This window comes from Tetrao urogallus (assembly GCF_951394365.1).
Source record: "Tetrao urogallus genome assembly, chromosome: 1".
NCBI classification, from domain to species: Eukaryota; Metazoa; Chordata; class Aves; order Galliformes; family Phasianidae; genus Tetrao; species Tetrao urogallus.
In genome coordinates this window covers 124,703,287-124,727,708 of record NC_136813.1, presented here as the reverse complement: position 1 = coordinate 124,727,708, position 24,422 = coordinate 124,703,287, and the positions used below count along the sequence as shown (strand labels likewise).

Sequence of the window (24,422 nt, the reverse complement as noted above, 5' to 3'; positions counted from 1 at the left end):
ACAGCAAACAAAAGGATATGGTTTCTCACACTTAATTAGTCCTGTGTCTGGAGTGATTTTAGAGGGCTTGATAATTTAAAAGGTGATGATGAAAATGGAGCAAGAAGATGACCTCCACTTTGTCAAGAAATAGTGTTTCATTCAGGGGATTACAGAGTGCATTTGTTGAGGCGTGTAATGGTGTGTTCAACTTAGTTTTCTCAAAAAAAGTTCCTTACACGATAGGACTGCCTGGTTGCCGCTTACTACCTTTCTCCCTAGACTCCCTCTCACCAAATGTTTATTGAAACTGCAGGCTTATTGTGACACATTGACATTGATATCAGAGATATTAATATTCCTATGAGTTCCTTGGAAATTACTGTCTGGAGAGAGGAGAGGAACCTCAAGGAAAAATTGGAGTAAGAGCTTAACTGCATAATGAGACTTCAAAGAATTCACATAATTGAACTGTGAACCCGACTGTGTTAATAGACACCAGAGACTCCACATGAGAGAATACCATTATGAAAATCTTAATCACAGGAAGGTTTTCTACCAAGCCTCCTCTTCTAGACGTAAGGTAAACTGCCTATCGGAAACCAGCTTCAGAAGTGTTGTTACTGACATCTGCTAGCTTTGTTGTGGTTTCTTCTTTAAAGGATCTGCATTAGCTATGGGCACGATCCTGCTTCAAATGAATTCCATGGTGAGCTAGAAAATGAACATCCTGATTCAGAAAGTTCATGCGGAGTCCTTTGCCAGGATCAGTGCTACAAGAAACAGTTTGTTGACAAATCTGCTTTCTTCAATAACCAAAAGAGTTAACAAGTTGTCAAGTTAATCCATTCCCATTGCAGAAATGTCGGTGGAAATCAATTAAAAGAAGAAGAGGGAATTTGCCTGTGGGTGTTCATTTCTGCATATGTTACCTACAGTTTTGTGGTGGGGATGGTGAAAGTCCTTTATTGGCAGTAGCTCTGCCAAACTTGTGGTTTAAAATCTAATGGAAATTACAGGAAAAGGACAGAAGAGGATCTGGGAAAGAGCTATTTACATGCTTAGCCATGGTTGCCAATAATTGAACTTCAGAGCAAAGACTTTCTCCCAAATGCAAATTTCACATTACACAAAAGCAATTTTTATATGTTTATGACATAACAATGGAATTTCCTCAAGATAGATTAGCTCAATATGTGAATAAGGCTGAAAGCGAGGGAACAGTTCAGCTGCCCAAAAAGTACATAGTGATCTCGTGTGTATAAATATCCCAGACTGAGAGAAGATGCTTTGGTGTAGGCATTGTTAAATCCCTATTCTGTGTGCTGTCTATATCACTTTCCTAAGAAGCTCAGTGACACTGCAGCAAATTCCCATGGCTGGAAGATGATTCTAGTGGCCCTAGACAAAGTGTTGAACTTGCCATGAAATTTCCCCATTTCTGTCCTTGAAAGTGTTCTGCAGTTACATTACATAATTACAGAGCAGGTCATACTCTTCAGGACAGAATCTGTAATGTCAGCTGAAGGTCACAGTTTGACAAAGGCACATGCTTGCATGTACCAGTCTGGCCTGTTGGACTCGATTGAAAAAGCAGAGGTTTGGTAACTAGTACAGGGTGCATCTGATACTGCTCATGTACTATCTTGTCATAGCGTAAAGGTAGTGCTCTGTCAGTCTGGCAGAAGACACCTTCCTTACGGAGGGAAAAGGAAGCTTTTTAAAGAGGAAATAGAAGCAGCAGCAGTCTTTGAACTTTATTCAGGAGGCAGGTTGCTGATCCAGCAAAGCTCAGTAAGCAAGTATTTTACCTGAACATGGTTAGCTTCACTGACTTTAGCACGTGAGCAACTTTGTTGGCCTCTGTGTGGTTACTGACCTATTGCAAGTTTCACATGTTCTTTGCTTGCTCAGCTGGCACCACTCTAGCAAGGAGATTAAAGCAGCCTCTGACAAAGACCTCCTGGATAAAAGGTACTGAGATGAAGTTGATCCCCCTATTTCATTGTTTGAGTGATTGTTTTGCCTTTTTTATAGCAAATCTTTCTTCCTGTCCAGAGTAAACTGTTTGCTTGGAAATGTGTCTACCAGCTATGCACTTAATACTGTAGTATGGAAGAAGTGCCTTGTACCACTGATACTCATCTGCCAGTACGGCCTGACCCACTTACAGAGAATGAACTGAAATGTTAATCCTTTGTGGCCACTTAAGTTAAAGTGCCTCCAGGCAGGATGCTCCTGTTTATCTGGTAGAATCTTCAAGAACAGATTTGTGATTGAGGGAAGTAAAAGAAGAGCTAAAAACTTTTGAGCACAGGTATATGCACTGGAGTGCATATCATAGAATCATAGAATGATCTGGGTTGAAAAGGACTACAATGATCATCTAGTTTCAACCCCCTTGCTATTTGTAGGGTCACCAACTACTAGACCAGGCTGCCCAGAGCCACATCCACATCAGTACACTGTGTTATCAGTCTCACCTCAATGACCTTTCTTTTTGGGTGGAATTAGGAAGGTAGAGAAAGAGGCGTAAACAGAACAAGATATCACAAAAGAATTTTCTCCCATATATTGTGTGAATCAAAGAGAGTAAAATACTGCCAGAGGGTAAACAATCTACCTTATTTTCCAAAACCCATATTGCCTAAGTTTTTTGCCACTGAAACTGGAACATCTTGTCTCCAGGTATCTTTCTTGACATCTGAGAAAGTCAGAAGTGGGAGAATTAAAGAGTGTTTATCTGCATCTTTTGGTTGACATCAGGATTATTTGAGTTCACAGAATGTCTCTAGGTCACCCGAGATTTTTCAAAACTATAGAAAAGCATAGCACAGCCATTTGTGTTGAGGGACGAGGCCTCACTGAACTTAAGATCTAAAGAGAAAAATAAAACTGTGGTTTCCTTTTCGGCTTCTCTGAGCTTCACTTGAAATGCCTTGTTCGTTTTCTCTCTGTAAAAGGATACAATATAAATACTTAAAATCACCCACTGGGACCTGTATGTTTAGGACATTCTAGAGATAACAAACATGCAACTCCTCACACTTAAAAAGATGTGGAAGAGCGCATTGCAAGACCTGAAAGTAGATGCAAAGACTGCTGTTTTTCCATCTCAGCAACCACACAGCAAACCAAAGACAGCACAGTGGTTAGAAACAAAATACCGTTTTCTATCGGAAAACTGCAGGGGTCTGTCTGTGGAAAAACAGAATTTCTGAAAGACTGATGTCTGTAAATGGGAGTCAAGTCACCATGGCCATAGGATTTTTAATTCAGTGATTGCTTTTGAGAGGTTTTCCTACTAAATCGTTTGGACCTGAAGCATAACTTGAACAAAGTGCTGTGGGTGTAAGGTTTGTCCATACCTTTATCTTCTTCTTTTCTTAGTTTTAGCTGGGACAGAATTGTTTTCTTTAGAGTGTCTGGCATGGTGTTTTGTTTTCATTCTCAGAGAAAGACAATGTTGACAACACACCCATGTTTATAGTTACTGCTAGGCAGTGTTGTACAGTGCCAAGGCCATTCACGCTGAAGGGTCCAAGGATCTGGGAGGGAATAGTATTAGGGCAGCTGACTTAAACTGGCCAAAGGGATGTTCCATACTGTATGACATTGTCATTTATGAGTGTATAAAACAAGTGATACACAAGCAATTGCTCACTATCCCCTCAAAGATGCCCAGTTCACCCCCTAAGCGGCGATTGAGAGTGAGATGAACTCTCACTCCCTTCAAAACTCCTTCTGCATGATGCCATACAGTACGGAATATCCCTTTGGCCAGTTATAGTCAGCTGTTCTAATACTATTCCCTCCCAGCTCCTTGGACCCTTCACTGTGAATAGTGTGTGCTATAAGGTGCATATATATATATATATCACACACGGTCTTGACTATTATCCTTTTCTTTTAATAAGTAGTTCTATCTCACCCCACAAGTTCTACTTTGCTTTTTTTTTTTTTTTTTTTTTTTTTTTTTTTTTTTTTTTTTTCCAATTCTGTCCCCCCACCTCACTGGGAAGGGAAGGAGGATGAGGAAATGACTGTGTGGTGCTCAGCCACCTGCTGGGTTGGGTTAAACCACAATGCTTCTCTACTTTCCTCTTAATTTCTGGTTGATAAGATAAAAATAAAAAAAATAATAATAATAATAAAAGGAAACCTATAAATAAATATATTGCAGACCCTGTAGAAGTATAAATCAACAAACAGAAAACCCTGCTTCCCTTAGGTAGTGCAAGAACGTGTCTTCCTCCTTCCCAGTGAAAAAAGTGCTTTGTCTGTGTTGTTTGCATTAGCCTCACAGACATGTAAGGGGTCAGATCAGAAATCTTACAGCCAGGACAGTTCTTGACAAATAGAGAAGATCCCACCTTTGTTTTATATTGATATAAAGGAAACTGAGAATTTCTAAGCAGCGTCCTCTGTCTTATTCTGTTGCATTTGTTGTTTCTGAAAGTGCAGTTTGTAGCAATGAAATTGTCAGAAGTTTGTTATTCTGGAATGAATTTGTATGACCATGATTTTTATCAAGGCATACCATTCATTTTTTGTAGGAAAAAGATTCTTTTGAAAGCAAATCTTGGTGTTTTCACTAGCGAGGAGTACTTTTCATGTTTGATTTTGCTTTTCTTCATATGATTTTTATTATTGTGTTAGTTTGCAGATGCTGGAATATATTTCTGCATGGAAGCAGTAAAAATGCTGCATTATTTCATCTGTGTCATAGAGTATTATCTCAAGCAGGTTTGGATGTGTTATGCAGGTGGCTGGGATGGGGAGCTGGGAATAAAAAAAATGTCAGCAGCAGCCCCAGTGTGACATAGAGGAACCAGAAAGGTTTAAATGTGTGTTACAGTACTGCTGACGCTTCTGTGGGCACCATGGTGCCAAGAGAGGAGTTCCAAGTACGCCATGTGTCCTAGCCAAAATACGCCTTCATTCACTTTCTTGCATGTCAGTCAAAAGTGATTCCCCTGCCACAGGCAGACACAACAATGTAAGTGACAAGGCCATGAGCTAGGGACAGCTGGGGGCTGTCCTTTTTCTAGCTGTAGATTTGTAGTTCAAGAGAGAAACCACATCACAGGCATTGTTCCCCTCTAACGCTTCTAGCTCAGTTTCCACCTTGTGCTTAGTTTGAGGCTTGCCACATCTTCTCTAGGTGCAGAGGCAGGGAGGCGGGGATGGATGCTGCTGAGCACTCCATAAGTTTGTCTGACTGTGGGCTTCTACAATCACAATTGCATTTCAGTCATTTCTTCCACTTAGTTGACTTGGAAAGGTGGGTGCTCGTGTGGATCTTCCTTATTATCATGGCGGTGAAAGTCCAGGGTCATAAATGAAAAGAACAGATTGCATTTTGAAACTGAGTGTTCACTAAAACTAGCTGTCAACATTTGACAGCACTATGTGTTGCCATTTTTCTAACTGTAAGCAGTGGGGGAAAAAAGGAAAGCAACGCAAACTGTTCTGTTGTTTTGCTGTATATGAACTTGTCTCATTAATACCATGGCATAATCCTTCAAATGTGCATCTTGTTCATCATCTTCACAGAAAGGCAGTGTAAGTCAGTTCAAGGCAACATGACCACAGCCTTGCCTGCACCAATTAAACACAATTGTGTTGGAAGGCAATTTGCATTGTGCAGACTCCCTTTGGGTATGCTCATGGTGTATTTTGAAAGTACCTTGCTTTATGTAAAATGTCACTTCTGTGAGGAATGCCAAAGGCATGGCTGTGAAGCTCTTCTTTGAGCTACGCTGTTCCCATCCCTCCAGAGCTGCAGTGAACTGCCTGAATGTCATCTTGCACTGTGGCATTATCCTAAGAGCTGCATCTGCTCAAGCCAGGTCAATACATGTTTAACCTGAGCTACACCTAGCAGTCCTTACTAAAATACATTTGTGCTCTGGAGTTGGCCTCCATTGAGCCTGGCCTATTAAAACCAGTTCATTTGTAAGCAAATCTTGAACGGAGTTAAACAAACAAACAAACAAAACAGAGTTAAATTGGTAAAATCATTTTTAACTTGAATTAGAACATCCCTGCAGGCTCCATAATTTTATTGAGAGGTGGAATGCTTTACCTAATTACGTTAGTTTGTACAAATGCCTTTTGTGGACCTGCTCAGGCTACTGGACTAAACCCAGTATAAAAGGCAGTATAGAAGTTTTTACCATTGAAAACTGAGTAGGGAGTGTTCCCACGGTGCAGGAATCCTTTGAGGCAGGGTGCTTTAGTAGTGTAATTCACGGCTTGTCTACAGGGGGAATGTAAGAAAGTTTAGCTACCTTTTAAATAAGATTAATTAAACCTCATTAAAACTCGGTATGGATACTAATTCTGAGAATTAAAGGACTAGGAAGAGTGGCAAGATAGATGAATGACACTTTAATTCTACATCAGAGGCCAGCACACAATTTATCTAAGAGGTTCATAGTGAATATTGCTTCATTTTCCTGAGTGCCTCCAGGTAGACAAACCACCGGGGAATCACAGCAGCTGGTTCCCAGAAGCATCAGTCACTTCCCAGCCCTCACAGGCATTGACTTGTGAGCCCAGTGCCACCAGACCTTGCGTGGCACCTGCCAGCAGTGGTGACACTTAGTGCTGGGGGAAGGAGGACAGCGGGATCTCCATGCACATGGTGTTTTCAGGCAGGTCGCAAGGCCAACTGATGCTTTGGGCAAGGCATCTGTGAGCAGCATTTCTTGTTTTGATTCAGCTGGCGCTGCTCACAGAGAGGGCTGCTGGAAGCTCATCCTTGCAGGAAGCTTTTTCTCTGGCCTCAGTTTTCCTCTCCCATCTTCAATCAAGATGTTAAACTGGACCAGGCCCCAGGAGCAGCCTGTTGCTGTGTGCCAGGACACAACAGCAAGGCACATTAGGTGGTTGTGAATGATGAACATCTCTTGATAATGTCCAAAATGCTGTCCTCCCAGAGGCAGCAGCAAGTTAAAGGAAGGCAGTAGAAAGTTGTGGATGCCCCATCCCTGGAGACATTCAAGGCCAGGCTGGATGTGGCTCTGTGCAAGCTGGTCTGGTGGGTTGGCGACCCTGCGCATAGCAGCGGGGTTGAAGCTAGATGATCACTGTTGTCCTTTTCAACCCAGGCCATTCTATGATACACATGATTCTATGAAATTCAGGCACAGTGAAATGGGCAGCCAGGTGGTTTGGGGGCAGACGGCATGGCCAGCACTCCCAGTTTGAGAGATGGCTTTTCCCCGATGGCAGTGTGGGAGCAGTTTGCCTACACCAGTGCAAATGGCAGTGTGGTGGAGAAGTCCCACATATGTAATTAAAGAGTGAAAAAAATAATTTCCTGTGTGAACTGTTTGGAAGCAGTTCTGACAGCTGCTTGCTTTCCTTCAGGAATGATTTCTCCTGGGGTTTTGTTGTTTGCCTGTTTCTTCAACTATGCTATAGGATTTTATTGTTATGCGAAGCTATAATTTTCCATTTAAACCGGCAGGGTGCTTAAAACAAATTGCACAGATTTTCCTCGCCTCTGACATCTCCCTGGAAGATGCTTTGGAAAAGCAAAGAGTTGTGAAAGATATGGAAGCTTCTGCTCTGAAATGCTACCCAAGCCTATCCCTGGGCCTACTGTTGCCCCTTCTGTGGCAACTAGAGCCAGAAGTCCATGGGAGAGTATGTTGCAGGCTGGTGGTGTGAAGGCTTGCACAGGAGGTAGTTGCTTTGTGGTGTATTCTAAAATAAAGGGCTGTCCATCTCAATCTACAGTAGGTGGAGGAGTGGCTGAGTATCTTAGAGTCATCCTCTCTCTCATGGCAAGTGCGGAGTGTGAAATGTCTTCCGTCAGGAGTTTCGCAGCCTTACCCTGAGCTCTGTTGTGGCTGCAGAAGTAACAACTGCATGGCACAGTGATATGCGTACTGTGAAATTCATTAACTTGCCACTACCCAGTAATTACAAGCAATTAAAAGGCAAACAGTTAATCATGTGCCTGTGCAGGCTTTGGATTATGCTCTTTGATTGAAATCTCTCTGTTGCCAGCCATCTGTTGTTGCCAGTGAGCTGCCTACTCCTTGCTGCAAATCTTCCAGGGGTGCAGGGTAGGGTGGTCCTGCCTGGGGTCAGGCAGTGGGTCACTGTGGAGTGGCCCTGATACCTAGCAGCCTTGCTGTGGCTGAGTGAGCTGACTGGCCTTCGCAGTGCAGTTTTGCTGAGACTTGACCTTTTGTCGGAAACAGTATGGGAACTGTGGTGAGAAGAGGCATGGGGGGGGGGGAAGGGGGGGGGGCTGCCTTGCCCGTCTTTCCCTCCAGCAGTGCTGCTTTTTAGTGTTTGCTAATCCAAGTGCAATTTTGGAAAATGCAAGCACACTGGAATTGAAAAGATACTGGCAAAAGAGTCATAGCTTAGCCTGGCTGAAGTCTGTCAAGAAGATATTCTGCAAAACACAGCTGTTGCACTTGGAGTAGCTCTCACGTAACACCAGTTTACTTTCTGTTTCTTGTGAATCTAAGAGCTGTCAGCTTCTTCTGCTAAGGTGCATCTCCAAGCTTCTCGCCAGTATGGATAGATGGAGCCTTCCTGTGAAGGACACTGAATAAACACAATAGAAATATGCTCTCTGCAATAAAGATTTTGCAGCCTGATAGGAGACAGGGAAATATATGGATGGGCAGATGGATAGCGTAACAAAACAAGGAGTCAAACTTACTAGTACTGATCTATGGCAAATAATTTCTTGTCCATAGTGATCCAGATGTCCTCTAGAGAGGGCAATGAGGTCTTTGTCCTCTATAGGCTGTAGGTCGCCTTTTGAGTTCCAAGAATGAAGATAAATCTCTCATTCCTCCTGTATCACTCATGAGCCTTTCTTGTGGTTTCACTGTTCAGCTACAAAGAACAAAGGCTTTGAAGAAAGGGTATTTCCACTATTTCTCATAGTGTCTGAATCACACAAGGCTGGGTATTTAGGCAGCAAGAAACTAATGCAGCTTGACTAAAGCCCCTGTTTTCCAGAGAAGAAACTGAGCAGCAGTGTGGTCTGAAAAGTTGTATAGTATGATTATGTATTTTTCAGAACTGCTAACATTTAAAACAGCAGCAAGTTGAAGGATTGTTCTAGCAGGCAGCTGTGAGCTGTTATGCAGATTAACTTCAAGCATCAGACTGCTTTGAAGACAAATGGCTTTCGTTTAAGTAGCAGGGTTGTATCTTCAAGAGGTACATCAGAGGTTCAGTTGACGTCAACCACACGTTTTTTTCCTCCATGTTAATCTATCGCAGTTGTTGCGAGAGCTGCTGTGTCACTGATGTGCCACAGTGTGATGTCTTTAGTGTGACAGGTAGCTAGGATGAAGAAAGGGTGGGCAGCCTGCCTGACTGCTTAGGATAGGGCTTCTGGAAGATGCTGCCTCCTGGTTCACAGGGATGAGTTGGTGGGCATGGAAATTGTCACCATCAGAAATAGCAAAAATGGAAAAAAAAAACCTTCAGAAGGCACAGCTGACATGTTTTCCATTAATTCCTTTCTTGAGTCCCCTGCAGAGGTTGAAGTGGCAGGGAGGATGCTGAGGGATGAATACTTATTAATGATTTAAGAGAGGAGAGTGGCTGTGAAAGACAGCATCGGAAATCCTCACAGGTAGGTAACAGCAGTCAAGTTAGTGTTTGCAGAGCTGCAAAAGCATTTCTTCGATGTCTTTTCAAACGAGGCCGGATGCACTGAGGGAGGGCTCTACCATCCTTTTGTGTTCAAGTCCCCACCTGAAAATAAATACATGATGGATTTTCTTATAATAAATATTTAGTGAGAAGAAACTTGGAGACAAGACTCTGTAAAAGACTTGAATGCTCAGAGTTAAAAGTTGTCAATTTCCCAGCAAGGTGAGGTGAGCTTAATGTGTACAGATCAGAGAGAACTTCAGGAGGGAACCTGAGAAAAATGAGAGGTTTCACTCCCTTGGCCATTAAATGTCACATCTCATTATTTGGTGACGCACAGAGTGATCTTTGTGTGGGGCTGCACTTGCTCTTCTGTGCACGCCTGTGTTTGCCTCTGAGTCTAATGTGGCAGTGCCACAGCATCTGGAAATGCAGACAAACTAGCTCCAGCTCAAGTTTATTCCATAAATAGCTCTTCAGAGACACTCACTTATGCATAGATTCATTTGATGTGTTGTCAAAGTCACATTAATTAGCTTATTTGACTGGAGTGATTGCAGTTTTTATCACTGCCCAGAGGAGACACTTAGCTGGGAATCAGGCAACCTCCAGCCCTAAAACTAAGAAAGTCGAAATGCATAGCATTATTTTTGCTGAATCTTTTTTAGCAGACTGGCCGCTCAGCTTCTGCAGGATGCTAACCAAAGTCTCAAAGTAACTTCCTTACTTCTAATCATTTTGTATCACTTACTTATCTTCAGTCTTCATCTTCTGCTTTGTTTGTTGTTTTTTTTTTTTTTTTTTTTGCAATCTCATATAGCATTTTCAAGAAAAGTAGTATATTATATTCCTGTGGGTCAGAGGAAGACTGGCCTCTTCTCAGTGTTTGATCCTTTCTGGAAAGAAAAATGCCATTGCTGTCTTTGTACAGATGAACCATTGGAAAAACTCTGAGTTGCCTAACGCAAACCATGTCTGCTGTTTTGTCTTCCTTATCTTTTGTCTGTGTCTGAGTGCCACCACTGAAAGGAAGAGAGAGACAGCACTGCTTCTCACGCTGACAGTGACAGAACTTGGCACTTGCTGGAGATTAAAGTGAATATGACAAGATCTTTATTTCTGAGGCAGTCAGAGGGATCTGAAGTGCTGACTTCTGTCAATGCCGCATTGGCAAGCTGTTCTGCCTCTCCCTCTGCGAGCACTGTTGCTATGAGAAAAGCAAGAGGCAGAGATAAGACCAGATGTGTTTAACCCTTGAAATATTCGAGGATTTACCAGTGTAGTAGTGACTTAAGCTAGGGCAACGTGAGAAAGAAATGACTTGAGGCGGTACTGCCAGGGGATCGTAGGCATACAACCATCACTTGTGTGGCTGCATCATTCCAATACGTAAAAAATCTACTGCTGTTCAGAAATGGACATGTCATATGTAGAGCTTGGCCTTTAGTAGCTGTAAAACAATATGAAACCATGAACATAATGGGGACTGTTCTGATTCTGAATGTTTGATGAACAAGACCAATTTTTCACATTCCCTCCAGGCACCAGGTATACCTAGTTGTGAAAACATACTGCTGAAAGCAAATTATCCTGCATTAGTCATGAATTATTGGCCTCCTCCCCAGGGGTGAGGGCTGTATCAGAGAGGGGAAGCAGTTTTTTTAAAACTTGTTCTTGTCTGCAGAAGTGGGCTGTCTGTTTTTCCCAGGACAGCAGCGTTTGGGCTGCTGCAGTGAAACTCCCTTGGAAAGGGGCATGGATAATTCAGGTGGATCAGGTTCAGCATTATCAACACAGATTCAAAGCAGAATGTAGTCTCTGCTTGAAGCAGTTTTGATCCTTTTTTGAGTCTGTTTCCTAAGGGCTAAAAATGTTTAATTTGTCTGCTTGGCATGCAAGTGGCATAAATCATTGGGGGAACCCAGGAGGAAGTAACTGGAATTTTTGGTCCAGGCTGGAAAATGCAGATGAGTGGGCTAGAGACAGGACCTGATTGTTTAAACTGTCAATTCTCAACCTGTCTCTGCACCTAGTTAGTCTGATTCAGGGTGTTCCTTTTATCCAGAAGACTTCGAAGGACGCGTACTGATCACATAGTCCCTCTAAGTGAGCTCACAGAGTTTGATTCAGTTCTTTCTGGGAGCTCTCAAGTGTAAAGTCCTCCAGAAATACTGAGCCTCTGTATTGATGGGAAAATGTTAGGATTTAATCAACATAGAAAAGTTATCACTCTTTCTATCTCATATCTGTCATCAGTTTGCACCCCTTGGTGGTTGAGTCAGTCTGCCAGCTGATGTCACCCAGCATACTTTCACTAACTGTGACTAATATTCAGATTTGGGCTGAATAATTGTTGCCAATAGCCCAATCTTCTTTTGTAGGACAGCAGAAGAGTTCAGCATTGCACTCATGCAAGAGGAAGGATGCAGCTACACAAGAAAAGTGTTTTGCAAAAGTGCTGAAGAAAGCCATTCTCACCCCTGTTCAGAGGATTCACTAGTTAATCTGTTTTTTCCTTTATTTTTAGAAACTAGTCTTATCAATTATTCACCATCTCCATTTCAGTGGTTAAATAGTTTCTAGCATGTATTCTTTTTTCTTACGGTCTTCTGCAAATTGCCATACGCTGGGTTTTTACATCACTGCTTTCTAGAAGCATCAGTATTTCCTACAAGAAAGCCCTTCATGTACACACTATTTCCTTTTTTTGTTCTTCCATGCACTTCACACGCTGTCACTGTTAGTGACAAAACGTTGAAGTTAGTGAACTTTTGGTCTGACACTGAGCATTGAATTCTATGTACTGCATTGCCCTTGATTGTCAAGATTGGGAAAGCTGAGAAGAATCAGTTATCACATGTGATATTGCAGGAGTTTACTCACGAATTTGCCTTTGTTCTATGTGTCAGTGAAGGCATATGCTGTTCCATGAATACGATTCCATTTGTGTAGTACAAGGGAATCCTTTCTGTGGGGGTGACTCTCTGGGCACAAGGTGGGAATCAAGGTCACAGTGTATGTAGCTTAAGGCATCCTGATTCTGATGGGAGCCCCAGGCAGTTGTAAGATCAAGGTCAGTGAGTTTTTCAGTAGAGTGTTGTGCAAGTTAGCTGATGGAGGAGCTGCGAGGAGGAGGCTCGTGGTGCTCCACTTTGCAGTAAGAGCAGCTGTGCACAGGAGGACAGTCCAGTGGCCCACAGTCCCCACACCCCACTTGCAGTGATTTCGTGCCTGCCCTGAGTCAAGGTTGCTGCTGTGTTGCTTCAAATTTGAGAAGGCTCCATGGCTCCATGAAAGCATGGTGAGAAGCAGTTATGGCCTGTGAGGGTGCTTTTTCACTCATCTCTTAGAAGCAAGGCTCCTGCTACTTCACTGACTGAAATAAAAGGCAGATCTTGCTGTCATGTGGTCACCAGGGTGTATGCTGTAGTCTGTTCACTCACTTCTCCACAAGCAGGACTGGCTGAGTAACGCATGTTTTCACTGTAGACATTGTTCTGTGTCTGTCTTGTGGTATGACTTGTGACTTTTAATTGCAGTTTTCCCTGGGAGTATCTGGCCGACTATTACTACCCAGTGTTTGTCAGATTATTGCGTTGCATGCGTGTCAGTCATACTGATCTGGTCTTTCACCAGTGAAAGAGAGAAATGCATTTCTTAATGCATTTTTCTTTCCTTCAAAGAATCTGCTAGGCTTTAGCAGAAAAGAGCTATGTTTCTTAGCCATTTTCCTGTGTGGTTGAGACAGGGCGGTTTATGAGGCCAGGACCTCATTTTGTATTTGGGCCTGACCCTGTGAGTACCTCCTGCTGCCTGTTTCATTTCATGCAGGACAAGGGCAGGATTGTTTTTTGTTGGTAGGGACTAGTGGATAAGGATGCCCCAGCAGATCCAGGCTGGGGATGCCCCAGCAGCCTAACTCTCAGGGAAAGTTTTCTAACCATAAGCTGAGCCACATACAACTCTTGCTACAGCTTCCTGCCCCAGGGACTTCACTCCTGTGGGACATCAAAACACCAAGAATAATGATTGCTATGATTACTTAACCCAGAAGTCTGGTTTTCGCTTTTTTGTTTCTCAAGTCCAGAAGTCAGTAAACTAGGATCTGGCTTGTGGCTGTTCCTGCTTGGTGTCCCCTGTGGTAGTGCTGCTGCCCAGCAGTTTAATTACAAGGCAATCTCCCACACCACTGTTTATTCATGTAAACATGCTGATCAGCTGAAACATTAAAGCTGAACTTCAGAGTACTATAATCATGTAATCAACAACCAGTGTACACTTGAGCATATCTACATTTGCATGCTGGGCTGAGGTAGTCAGCCCATTAGGTCAGCATTATGTCTAATTGTTAGAGTACACTTAGACACTGGAGATATATTTTCTTGTATAATTTATTAGGTAAATGGACCTATAATACTCTGTGCTAAAGAGAGAAATGAAAAGCAACTGACTGAGACCTCCATTTCTAGGTGTTTCTAGTGGTAGAAATTGGTTAGTCAGAACTGGAAACTGTAAAGGACCTGTCACCTTTCATAAGTTCTGAGCAAAACTCTTCAGTTTCTGTTGGTTACTTAGAAGTGGTTTGGTGTTAATGGTTGGTTGTGCATATTTTCACACACAGATGAGTGAGGAGTTACATGGGCCAAGTTGCAGTAGTCCAGTACTGAAGCAGCCTGCAGTCAAGATGAGTACAGAGGGCTCTGCAGAGAAGCCCAGCAGATGGTGGGGAGCTCGTGCAGGGTTTGAAAAAGGAGCTAAGGATGAATGTGAGGTATTAGGAGAGAGTGGGGGCAATGAGATGAAGCTAAGGGTTGAATTGAGAGGAGCTGGGTATGAGGGAGTGATGGCTGTGTAGAAATCCAGCTAAGATACCAAAGAAGAATGACATGAGCCAAGCATCAACAGAAAACATCCAGGAGAATCTGGAGGCAAAGAGTAGCCAGCAGGTAGCTTTGTTCCTACCCTCTTGGCATGCATGAGACATTCTTTTCAGGTGTGCCAGATAAGCAAGAGGACATGACAGCTTTTGCTGTAGCATTTTTGTCTCCAATTATTTTAATTTATGTGTTCAGTTCTCTGATCTGGTACCTTGCCTGTCATCAAGAGGATGATGCACTGCAGGATTTTTAGGATAAGCATTTCTGAGCTAACATAACCCACCAACCCCTAAGATTTCAAGAAAGTTGGATGAAGTGGTAAATAGATCATATTTTTTCTTGTGGTTGCTCTGCCCAGTAGAAGTGCTTGAGAGGAAAATTTCATCTTTGTTCTGCTTGATCCTGTGCTAGCAAGGATGTGTGAGCAGGCTACAATTCATGGAGCAACAGTGCAGAAATTCCCCAGTGTGCTCTGTGGCATCTGGTCCTAAGGGGCTGTATGTTGTTATCAGTCTTCTTATCAACAGTAGAGATTTGTTACTACTTTCTGCCAATAAACAGTACAGATTTTGGCATCACTTTGAACCTTAATATCTGTGAAAAGGAGACATGCAGCTTTGCATCCAATTGTTGAGGTGAGAAGTGAGAAACAAAAAACACAAAAACAGTTCTCTTTCTGAAGCATGTCAGGTTTCACAAACCAGCTCTTTTCCATAAGAAGTCCTGCATCTACTTACAGGAATATGGGAAGCCTAAAACTGTGCTCTTGTTTAGCCAGGCTCTCTAATGAGACCTACCAACCTGTCAGCAGCGCTCGTTTGGAAGTGCTGGTTCTATCAGGGTGTATTTTAGTTGTCATTATTACCAAAAATGAAAGGATCTGAGTTGCTGTGACAAACAAAAAGAAAGAGAAGGAGCATCAGGGGGGCTGACCCAGGATACAGGGGCAGAGGCTGCAGGCATGCTCGCATCCTCTCAGAGAATTCAGCAGAGGGTTGATCTGCCTTGTGCCATTGTCACTGCTGGCTGCCTGCAAAGAAAAATGCAAGATGTTAGAATGGGTGTCATAGGATATAGAAATATAGAATTGTGTTGTTATTTCATTGACAGAAATAAAAAAAAAAAGGAGGGACATTTGATTTCTGTCTTTCTTTCATTTTGTTCTTTTTTGTCAGAAAAATTGTGACAAGCAGAGAATATTTTTCTGACATCTTTGCAAGTTTTATAACCTACACTTAGGTAAAACATTTATAATGGATTAATAATATTTTGTGTTAATATGTGTGTTTGTTAAAAAACCTCCAGAGCAATCTGTCCTTGTTTTACAGTTTGCTTAAGGTCAAATCCATAAACGCTAACCATAGGCAAGTTTGAAGAGGCTCTTCAAGCCCTTAAATGCATGCCTGGACTCGGGCCCACTTTAGGATCTCTTTTATGCTTCAAGCAGTCCTGTGTACTTAAAAAGGAGGCTGAGTTTACTATATTAGTTTACTAAACCCCACATCATTCTTCCGATCATTTATTAGCAGTGCCAAGGCAAGTTTATCACCTATTTGTTCCCCTGTGCTTTCATATGAAGTCCTTGTGTCCTTTAAAAAGACAGTGGGAGTTGTGGTGAGCTTGCTGCACTGGCAGCAATGCAAACCTGAGTAGCTCAGTGCCTCTGTCCCCACTGGGATGACATAGTCACTGCTGGTAACTGCAGGCTCATGGATGGGGCAAGCTCCAGCAGAGAGAGCAGGAACTTCCTAAAAGAGCTACCAGTGGTCTTCTGTGAATATGGCCCTTCTGGGAGTACTTATGGTATATTTTTATATATCAGAAATAGGAGTGCATAAGGTCCCTTTAATGCTTTCAAACTGCTGTATGTCATTCTCTGTTTCTAGATGTTTTAATTATATGTTCATGAAGTCAGGGATTTGGATACAGTATTATATGCAGAAATACATGTCTCCTGGATGCTGAGCGCAAACTTTACCGTTTGTGATGGTTTTCACACATTCAAGACTCCAGTCCTCATTATCCATGCCTTGGGAGTAGGGCAGACTTGTCAAAATGGTACACTGCAATCCTTCCACAGGTAATGAGGTAATAGATACATCTAGTGCTTTCGGAGAAGCATGAAACTCTACTGCTAAAATGAAATTGAGTTCATGAAAGGGCAGAGTTATCTTCTAAAGTAAGTTTTTGCATGACTGCAGAGCAGATACTGCATTAAAGATTAAGGCTAGAGCCTCTGTTTTACTGATAATGTTCCAAGTTCTCATTTTTTTCTCCAAATTATGATACAGTTTCCTGCAAGCTAAGCAGCCATCCTGCTAGATCTGACTGCTGCTTTATTGCTACTTAGTGGCTTGTCAGTCTACTAAGACATGAAGCAGTACCTATAAGAAGAACCGTGAGTTTCCAGTATAACAGGAAAATGCTTATTGGCGACTTGGAAGTCCTGCCATCTTAGAAACTGTTGTGAAATGGATCACAGTCACAAGCTGGCTTTAATTTAAAGCTGATTTTGTCCTTATCAGCACAAATGCCTACACATTTGGCAGAGAACCTATAATGGTATTTACAAATTTTCCTGTAGAGGTAGGTATCTATGTAGATAGCTGTATAGGTATTTATATATGTATATATAGATATCTGTATAGATATATTAATGTGTAGATATGTGAAGCATTTATAAACATACTTTGCTCCATTCTAAAACCTCCACCAGAAGTTAAACGGAGGTCTGGGGGAATAAGTTTCTCTCAGTAACATATCGAAAGAAATATGAGAGAAACATCATTTTAAAATGTTCCTTACATGCTCAGTTTGTGGTGTGAAGTCCGCTGTGTGTTTTCTCATTGAAGCTGCAGACTGCTTCTGAACTATGATTTGGGGGAGCTGCCTTCAGGAAGGCTGTCCTGGTCTGATGGTTGGTGACTCTGCACATAGCAGGAGGGTTGAAACCTGATGATGATTGTGGTCCTTTTCAACCCAGGCCATTCTATGATTCTATGAATAGCTACCATGGAAACCAAAAATTCAGGCGTGTGAAACTGATAGGAAATCTGGCAGCATTAAGATGCCACTGAGCAAGGTTGCTTTTATCACTCACACAGTATATCAGTTCTGCCAGTGTTCAGGGTTGTGTTGTGGGCAGCGTGGTGCTAGCAAATTACTGGGTTTCATTCTCCACAGCTGGTGTTTTAGCTGCCCTCTTTCACCAAAAATACCTAAGTGGCAGAAAAGTGCGTAAGGCCTCAAATTCTGGCTACGGACAATGTTAAATAACACTTGTCTTTGCTACCAATTTTATGTTTCACATTTAGGACACTGGTTCCTGAGGTAACTGAAGCAGGTACCGGAAGTGGGTGGCCTACTTGATCTTTGTCAGCAGGTTGTGAATGAGATGGGGTCATGAATACTAAGGTGTAAGGCAGTTACCTTTATGAGGACTGGAAAGATCTTGAGTAAATCCCACCAAGACAGGAGATGGAACAGATCTCAGTATCAAAAAAAGTAGCCATCCTCCTCCTATTTGAAACCTTTTCTGTGGTGCAGACCTCAGTAACTTAGAAATAATACATGCATCTTCACTAAGTGTTCTGAATTATTCCCGTGTTATTTTTGTCTAGCTTTAATTGGTTAGGTAGTTATGAGTTTATTCTGCAGGTTTTTTTGGTGTTTGCAAGCTTTCGGTTTCACAGCATATGTGCTTGTAGTCATATTTGTATTTGCGAATCTCTGTAAGTTTACAGGACATAGCACATCACCAAAGATTGTTACTCATTATCAAAAGCCCAGTGAATTGGAAAGGAGATTCTGTGTACCCTCTGCTGGATTTTATTTGTTTTTCATTCATAAATTTTGGTCAGTGAGTGCCAGCTGGCATTCAGGATGTGCAGCAGCCAAGGGGTGAAGCAAACATTCATAAACACATTGCAGGCTGATGCACATTTGTGGATACTGTTTGGTGAGTCATTCTGAGCAGCTAATACATCCAGAACATCAGGATCCTGTCATGTGCTGAAGGAGGTGTTGCAGTTTTTCCCATTTGTTCTGCATCTGGCTCTCAAGGAGGCTTTTATCCCAACGTGTTGTTTCTTGTTTATTTGATAATATTCTGGAATCCAAGTAAATTCAAGAAGATTTCTGTTGGGTATGACATTTAGGATCTGAACAAAATTAGTCACGTGTACAACATAGGTGAGTACACTTTAGGTAGGATGAGACATCCTACACTTGAGTAAATAGAGCTGTGCTCTGCACAGGAGCGGACACGCTAAGTGGAAGCGAGAGTGCAGATGTACAGAGCTTAGCCTTATGAGCCCATTTGTGAGCGGAATTGCAGAGTTAAGATCTAAGGGCAATGGGTTTTGTCTTTAGAGGATTGTTGCAGTTGCTACTTTTAATGTGAATTTTGCCTGGATTTATGGATTTTTGCCTCTCTTGCCCTAGCAAGTAAAAGGAAGGAGGGAAGAGGCAGATATAAACCCCTTCACTATAGGTGTGGGTTTTGTTTTTTTTTTTTTTTGTTTTTTTTTTTTTTTACAATACCGTGGAAGAAATACTTTTGAGAGTCGGTTTCATCTTTTCCTTGACCCTGTTGCATTACTTACATGGCAGTGCCACCGTGTGGTACCAGCTGCAGGTGTACTGTTTGGTCGTTAGTGCTCATCTTTCATTCAGGAAGTCAGCAGAGGATTGCAAATGACAGGAACTCTGGGGCTGGTCTAACCGATCTTCACAGACCTCATCCTCCATCATCCCAGAGTGCCCTCGTACCACCCAGGCCGCTTCTAAAAGCCTGCATTGTCAACTCCTCAAAATAGCTGCTGCCTCCTTCTGAGCATCTGTGCCGTGCTACATGGTCTCTTGACTTTACAGTCAGATGAAGCAGCAGTAGAAGAATAGCATCACCTTACAGTTTGCATTTGCTGTGTAATTTACTGAACGTGCTTGCTGCCTCTCTGCTTGCTGTGGTGAGCAAGGAAAGTTTGTGGTTGGAGGAGACGGCGCTCATCATGTTGGTGTTTCTCTTTCAGGGGGTTCACGAGTCAAAAGGTGTGACTGAAGATTATTTGAAACTGGAATCTCTGATCCAGAAAGTGGTTTCACCTTATTTGGGCACCTATGGTCTGTATTCCAGTGACGGACCCTTCACACACTCTTCCTGTATCCTGGGTGAGTATCACTGCACCTTGATTTGACATGGCTCAGAGAGCATCCCCAAAAGCTTAGTCCACACAGGACTTTTTGGCCTGCATGTGAGGAGGCAGAGTCCAGAGAAGGGCAATGAAGCTGGTGAGGGAAGTGAAGCACAAGTCTTTTGAGGAGTGGCTGAGGGAGCTGGGATTTTTCCGTCTGGGGAAGAGGAGTCTTGGGAGGACCATTCTTCCCCCTACAGCTACCTGAAAGTTGTGGCACGGGTAGGTTGGCTTCTTTTCCAAGGTAACAGCGATAGGATTAGAGGGAATGGCATCAAGGTTCGCCAGGGGAGATTCAGGCTGGACGTCAGGAAATACTGCTTCTCCAAAAGAGTGGCCAGGTGCTGGAGTGGGCGGACCAGGGATGAATCACCGACTCTGCAGGTTCAAGAAAGTGTAGATGTGGTACCAGCGAACATAGTTTAGTGGGCAGTGCTGGTGGTAGGTGGACAGTGGGACTGCATGATCTTGGAGGTCTTTTCCAACCTTGGTGATTCTATGGTTCTATGAGACTGAGCAGTATGACCACGCTATTTTTCTGAGGTCGTGCAAAATGCAAAGTCACGATGATTTGGCAGTGGCAGAAGATGGAACCAGCACTCACTGCTTTAGTGCTTTGAATCTGGAATGTGTTCTGCTTTTCCATTCACTCTGAGGGAATGAGTTTTGACACAGGATGCCTTATGGACAGAGAGAGGAAGACATAAGAAGCAATTTTGAGATTGCTGAGTATTGTGTGTTCACTAGTGTGCAAAGATTTTACAAGGTTATTTAAGGCAGGAAAAAGTGAGAATTTGTCTTAAAAAAGACTAAATGACGAGCTTTCAAATATGTAAAAGGTTTCTGCGGAGTGGAAGATAAGATTAGCACACATACCAAGAGAAACTCAGATTACACGGGAGGGAAGGTCTCTAACATTGCATTGGTTATGTGCTGGAGTAAATTGTTGGCATAGGCTGTTGAATGTTCACTGCTAGAGGTGCTATTTATGCATTGCACCTATAAAAACCAGGGTGGTTGAAAATGTCCTGCCTGATGGCAGAGTCCCTTCCAACTTACTGTCTAGGGTTCCGTGCGCTCTGTTATGCGAAGGCAAGATTAGGCCAAGAGGAAAGTCTTTGGAAAATCCCTCTGAGTGATGTAATCTGTTGAAATTGCAAAGGGGGTGTTACAGTGTTACTTACATTGTAAGGCATCGAGGAAGTGTGGTATAGCCCAAATACTTTTATGTAAGTATTGTGATGGCCTACTTGAATAGAGAAAATCGAGGAGTAAATAAGTTAAATTGCGTGGATTCTGTACAGTCCATTTTGTCTGGTTGCTGATCTTCCTCTGGAAGCTGAGTGGAAAAATGCTTGTGCTGCAGTATGCACTGAAGAAACAAATATGTGATATTGTAAATTGCGGTCTTAATTACAGAAACTTCTTTAATTTGTGTGATTGGCTTTTGTGTACAGGTAAGCACGAAAGTGTAATTGTCGAAGAGAAAGGCTTTGTTAATGGAAATTGCAAAGCTTGGAGCTGAGCATATTCTAAGCATCCTAACTTCAAGCACTTTTTTTTATTATTATTTTCAGTGGCTGTAGTTGACATCCAGACTATAATCCAATTCCCTCCTCCAGCTGTGCCCTTTTCATGAGGATGGGAAGTGTGAGTGGCAGGGAGAAAGCTTCAGAAGTGCGACCCAATCGATACACCACGTTTTTATCTTTATTTTGTGCACAAGTGAGGCAGAGCAATGAAATAGGCCAAACATTTGCATGATGATGATTTTATCTAGCTGCAGAGATCATTCCTGCCCTGAAGCACCGGTGGAGGATCTCCGTGCTCACTTGCTGCCACCTGCCGTTCATTCTTTGCAAAGCACGCACTGGGTTAACAGTGGCGTCCTGAAAACTTCTGCTGGGCTGAGTGCAGCTCTGTTTCCCAGTAAGGTGCTGTGGGCACTGCCCTCCAGTGACCTTTTGCAAAGGCTGTTGGTGTTCTCTCGTGGTGTGGTCTCCAAACAATGCCTTGAATCAAAGTTTTTTCCAAAATAATTTAGTGAAACTGTGTATCTTCATCCTTTATGCTCCAAATATGAAGAGATTTTTCCAGGGTGGGTGTCTGGTTCCCTGCTTTCTGATGTGGGTTGATTGCACTGCCTCTGCAGTGCCCTTTTGGTTTGGATTGAAGAGATGAGGTTCTGAAAGCGCAAAAGGAGGTGAAGTTAAATAGAAATCGGTGCCACCGATCTTCAAAGTCAGCTTTCAAAGACTTGAAATTAGTGATGATCTTAATAGGCAGAACAAGAACAGAATTTGGCTTTCTGGCACAGCTTGAAGAAAATATTTGCAAGTGTACATCAAGCCTTCTGCAATATGTACTGTTTTACTCCAGCAGTTGAAATTGAATGACCGTAAGGGAATTTCAACTATTTTTTAATTAGATTTGAGGCATTCGGTATGATGAAGAAAGCTAGGAATCTGAATCCTATGGAGCTATAAAACCAGCCAAATATATTATTGTTAAGAAGTTCCCGTCACACCAGAAAAGTTTCTCAGTATGTGGGCCTTGACTTTTCTTTTGAACACTCATAATTACGAGTACCACAGAAACAGGAGACTTCACAGATGTCATTGTGGATCTTTCTTTACTTACAGAGAAGCGGTTCTTCAGGCGTTCCAAGTCAGGTGACATCCTCGCCAAGAACCCCGTGGTGCGATCGAAAAGCTACAATAATCCGCTGCTGACACCAGTAGCTGAGTATGAAACAGAGGGTATGGCTGCCAACGGGACAAGCGTCCGAAGACACTCTGTTTCAGAAATGACTTCCTGCCTGGAGCTCCAGGGCTACTCCAACCTCACCACCATCATGGACAACGGTTCTAAGAGCTCCATGACGGCCACAAAGAACTTGCTGTCCGACCAGGAGCGGTCCAGTGCTGGGTCAGTGCAGTGCTCTGGCAAGCTCAGCGCAGTGGAGCAACAGAAAGGACACTTCCACTCAATGGACGACCCACGTAGGTCTTTTGAGCTGGACAGGGACCCTTCCTTGATTCCTGTTCCTTCTTCTAGCCCCGAGAACATGGTGGACCAGATTTTAGAGTCCATTGACTCTGATTCTGAAGGCATTTTCATTGATTTTGGCCGAGGCTGTTCCAAATCATCAGCGTACAATGTGGACGTGAACAGACAGAGCGTCTTGTGAAGGACAGCAGGACCCGAGCCTTGGGTTTTAATATTATACAAGAAAGCTACTAATGTGTTGAGTCAGACCATGGGCAAAACCTACATGTGTCTAGGGCACAACCTCAGCTGTGTTGAGGTATAAAAACAAAACAGTTTACAACAGGGAGGAATCAGCTGCCTGGGGGGAGCAACCCCGATGACTTCTCCCAGTCCCCATCCTCTGCATTCTGATTTCTGTCCTTCTGAACTTAGGGATTCACAAACAAGCAGGTATCTGGTAAAACGCACTTGTTCCAACTGGCAGTGTCGATTCAGTCATGCCGCCTGGTAAATGACTCAAGAGACTCCTGTAGAAGGGCAGGTTGTTCTCTGGACGGTGACATGTCAGCTGGAGCACAGAAAATTATCCTTTTACAGAGAAAAACAGAGGCTGTGGTCCTTCATACCACAGAACACAACGATAAGGAAGTCTCTTTTAATCTTTTCTTGTACATCTTGTATGCACTCCTTTGCCCAAGGGTGAGCTAAGGGTTCTTGAAGAAAGGCAAATAAATGGAAACGTGCTACCTGGTGTCATGCAATGCCTGATGTCTTGTATTCTGCTTCATGGCTGGTGCTTTGTGTCTGTGAGAGGGTTGTCTTGAAACTGGCTCTTAAGACCATGTTAAGACGTGGCACTTTGAAGAAATTCGCATTGCTGCCTCCTGGAGCATCCATTGCAGGGAGAGTTTCCAGCAGGGTTCAACTTAATTGTTCTTACTAAGTAAATAAAAACAGGCCTCTCGATGGGCATATCCATTATCTGTTCATACTCTTAAAGTAATTCCATAATGCATCTGCTGTAAATCCGAGTACGTAAAGTATGTCGTAAGGGAGTTTTTACAGTGGATTGGTACACGTGATACCAACGTGAAGAAGAAATCCTGGTGCCTGACAGATTCTTGACCAGATGGCTTCACAGTAAATGCTGCGCTACTGCAGGTCATTCCATTGCAGGTGTCTCTTCTGGAGCTGGGAGGTAGTGGGTACCTCCACAGCTGCCCAGCAGAGATGGGCCTGCAAGTGATGAAACAGAGCCTGGTTCTTAGCTCAGAAACTCGAGGACTCTTAAATGATATCATACTTATTTGATGCAGAGATGAGCAATCTCTTCCATGTCCCAGTAGTCTCAAATCTTATGGCTGAGGAGCAATCCTTGTGGGGAATGTGATAATTGAGATCCAAGCAGGCTGAGGCTCCACTCCTTGGAGTAAATGCCCAGAGCACAGAGTCACTTGAGTTTTGGCACCAGCTTCCAGGCGTACTTAGACCTGAGCACACTTCCAAGATCAAGGTATGCTGCTTTGCCTGTGGGTCCATCCTACATGGAGCAGAGTCCACGTGGGTGTACCTTGCCAAAATCAACTAGCAGAACCATAGCTGCAGCAGAATATACCTGCAGCAAGAGCAGCTCCAGTGCCTCTGGATGTACAGCTGAAAGCCACAGATCATCAGACCGCTCATAGAATCATAGATTCATAGATTCATAGAATCATAGAATGGCCAGTGTTGAAAAGGACCA

The 24,422-nt window shown here is 43.0% G+C and overlaps 1 protein-coding gene across 1 annotated transcript in view; it reads left to right on the top strand.

Annotated features, from left to right (window-relative positions):
* Positions 1–22,880, top strand: part of PRR5 (proline rich 5) — a gene marked incomplete at both ends in the record, with an annotated part of 49,149 nt that extends 26,269 nt beyond the window's left edge. Inside the window, 2 exons of the mRNA XM_079544067.1 lie at positions 19,529–19,667; positions 22,333–22,880. Of these exons, the coding sequence (XP_079400193.1) occupies positions 19,529–19,667; positions 22,333–22,880 (687 nt within the window). The remainder of the gene's footprint in view (positions 1–19,528; positions 19,668–22,332) is intronic.
* Between the last annotated feature and the right edge of the window lie 1,542 nt (positions 22,881–24,422).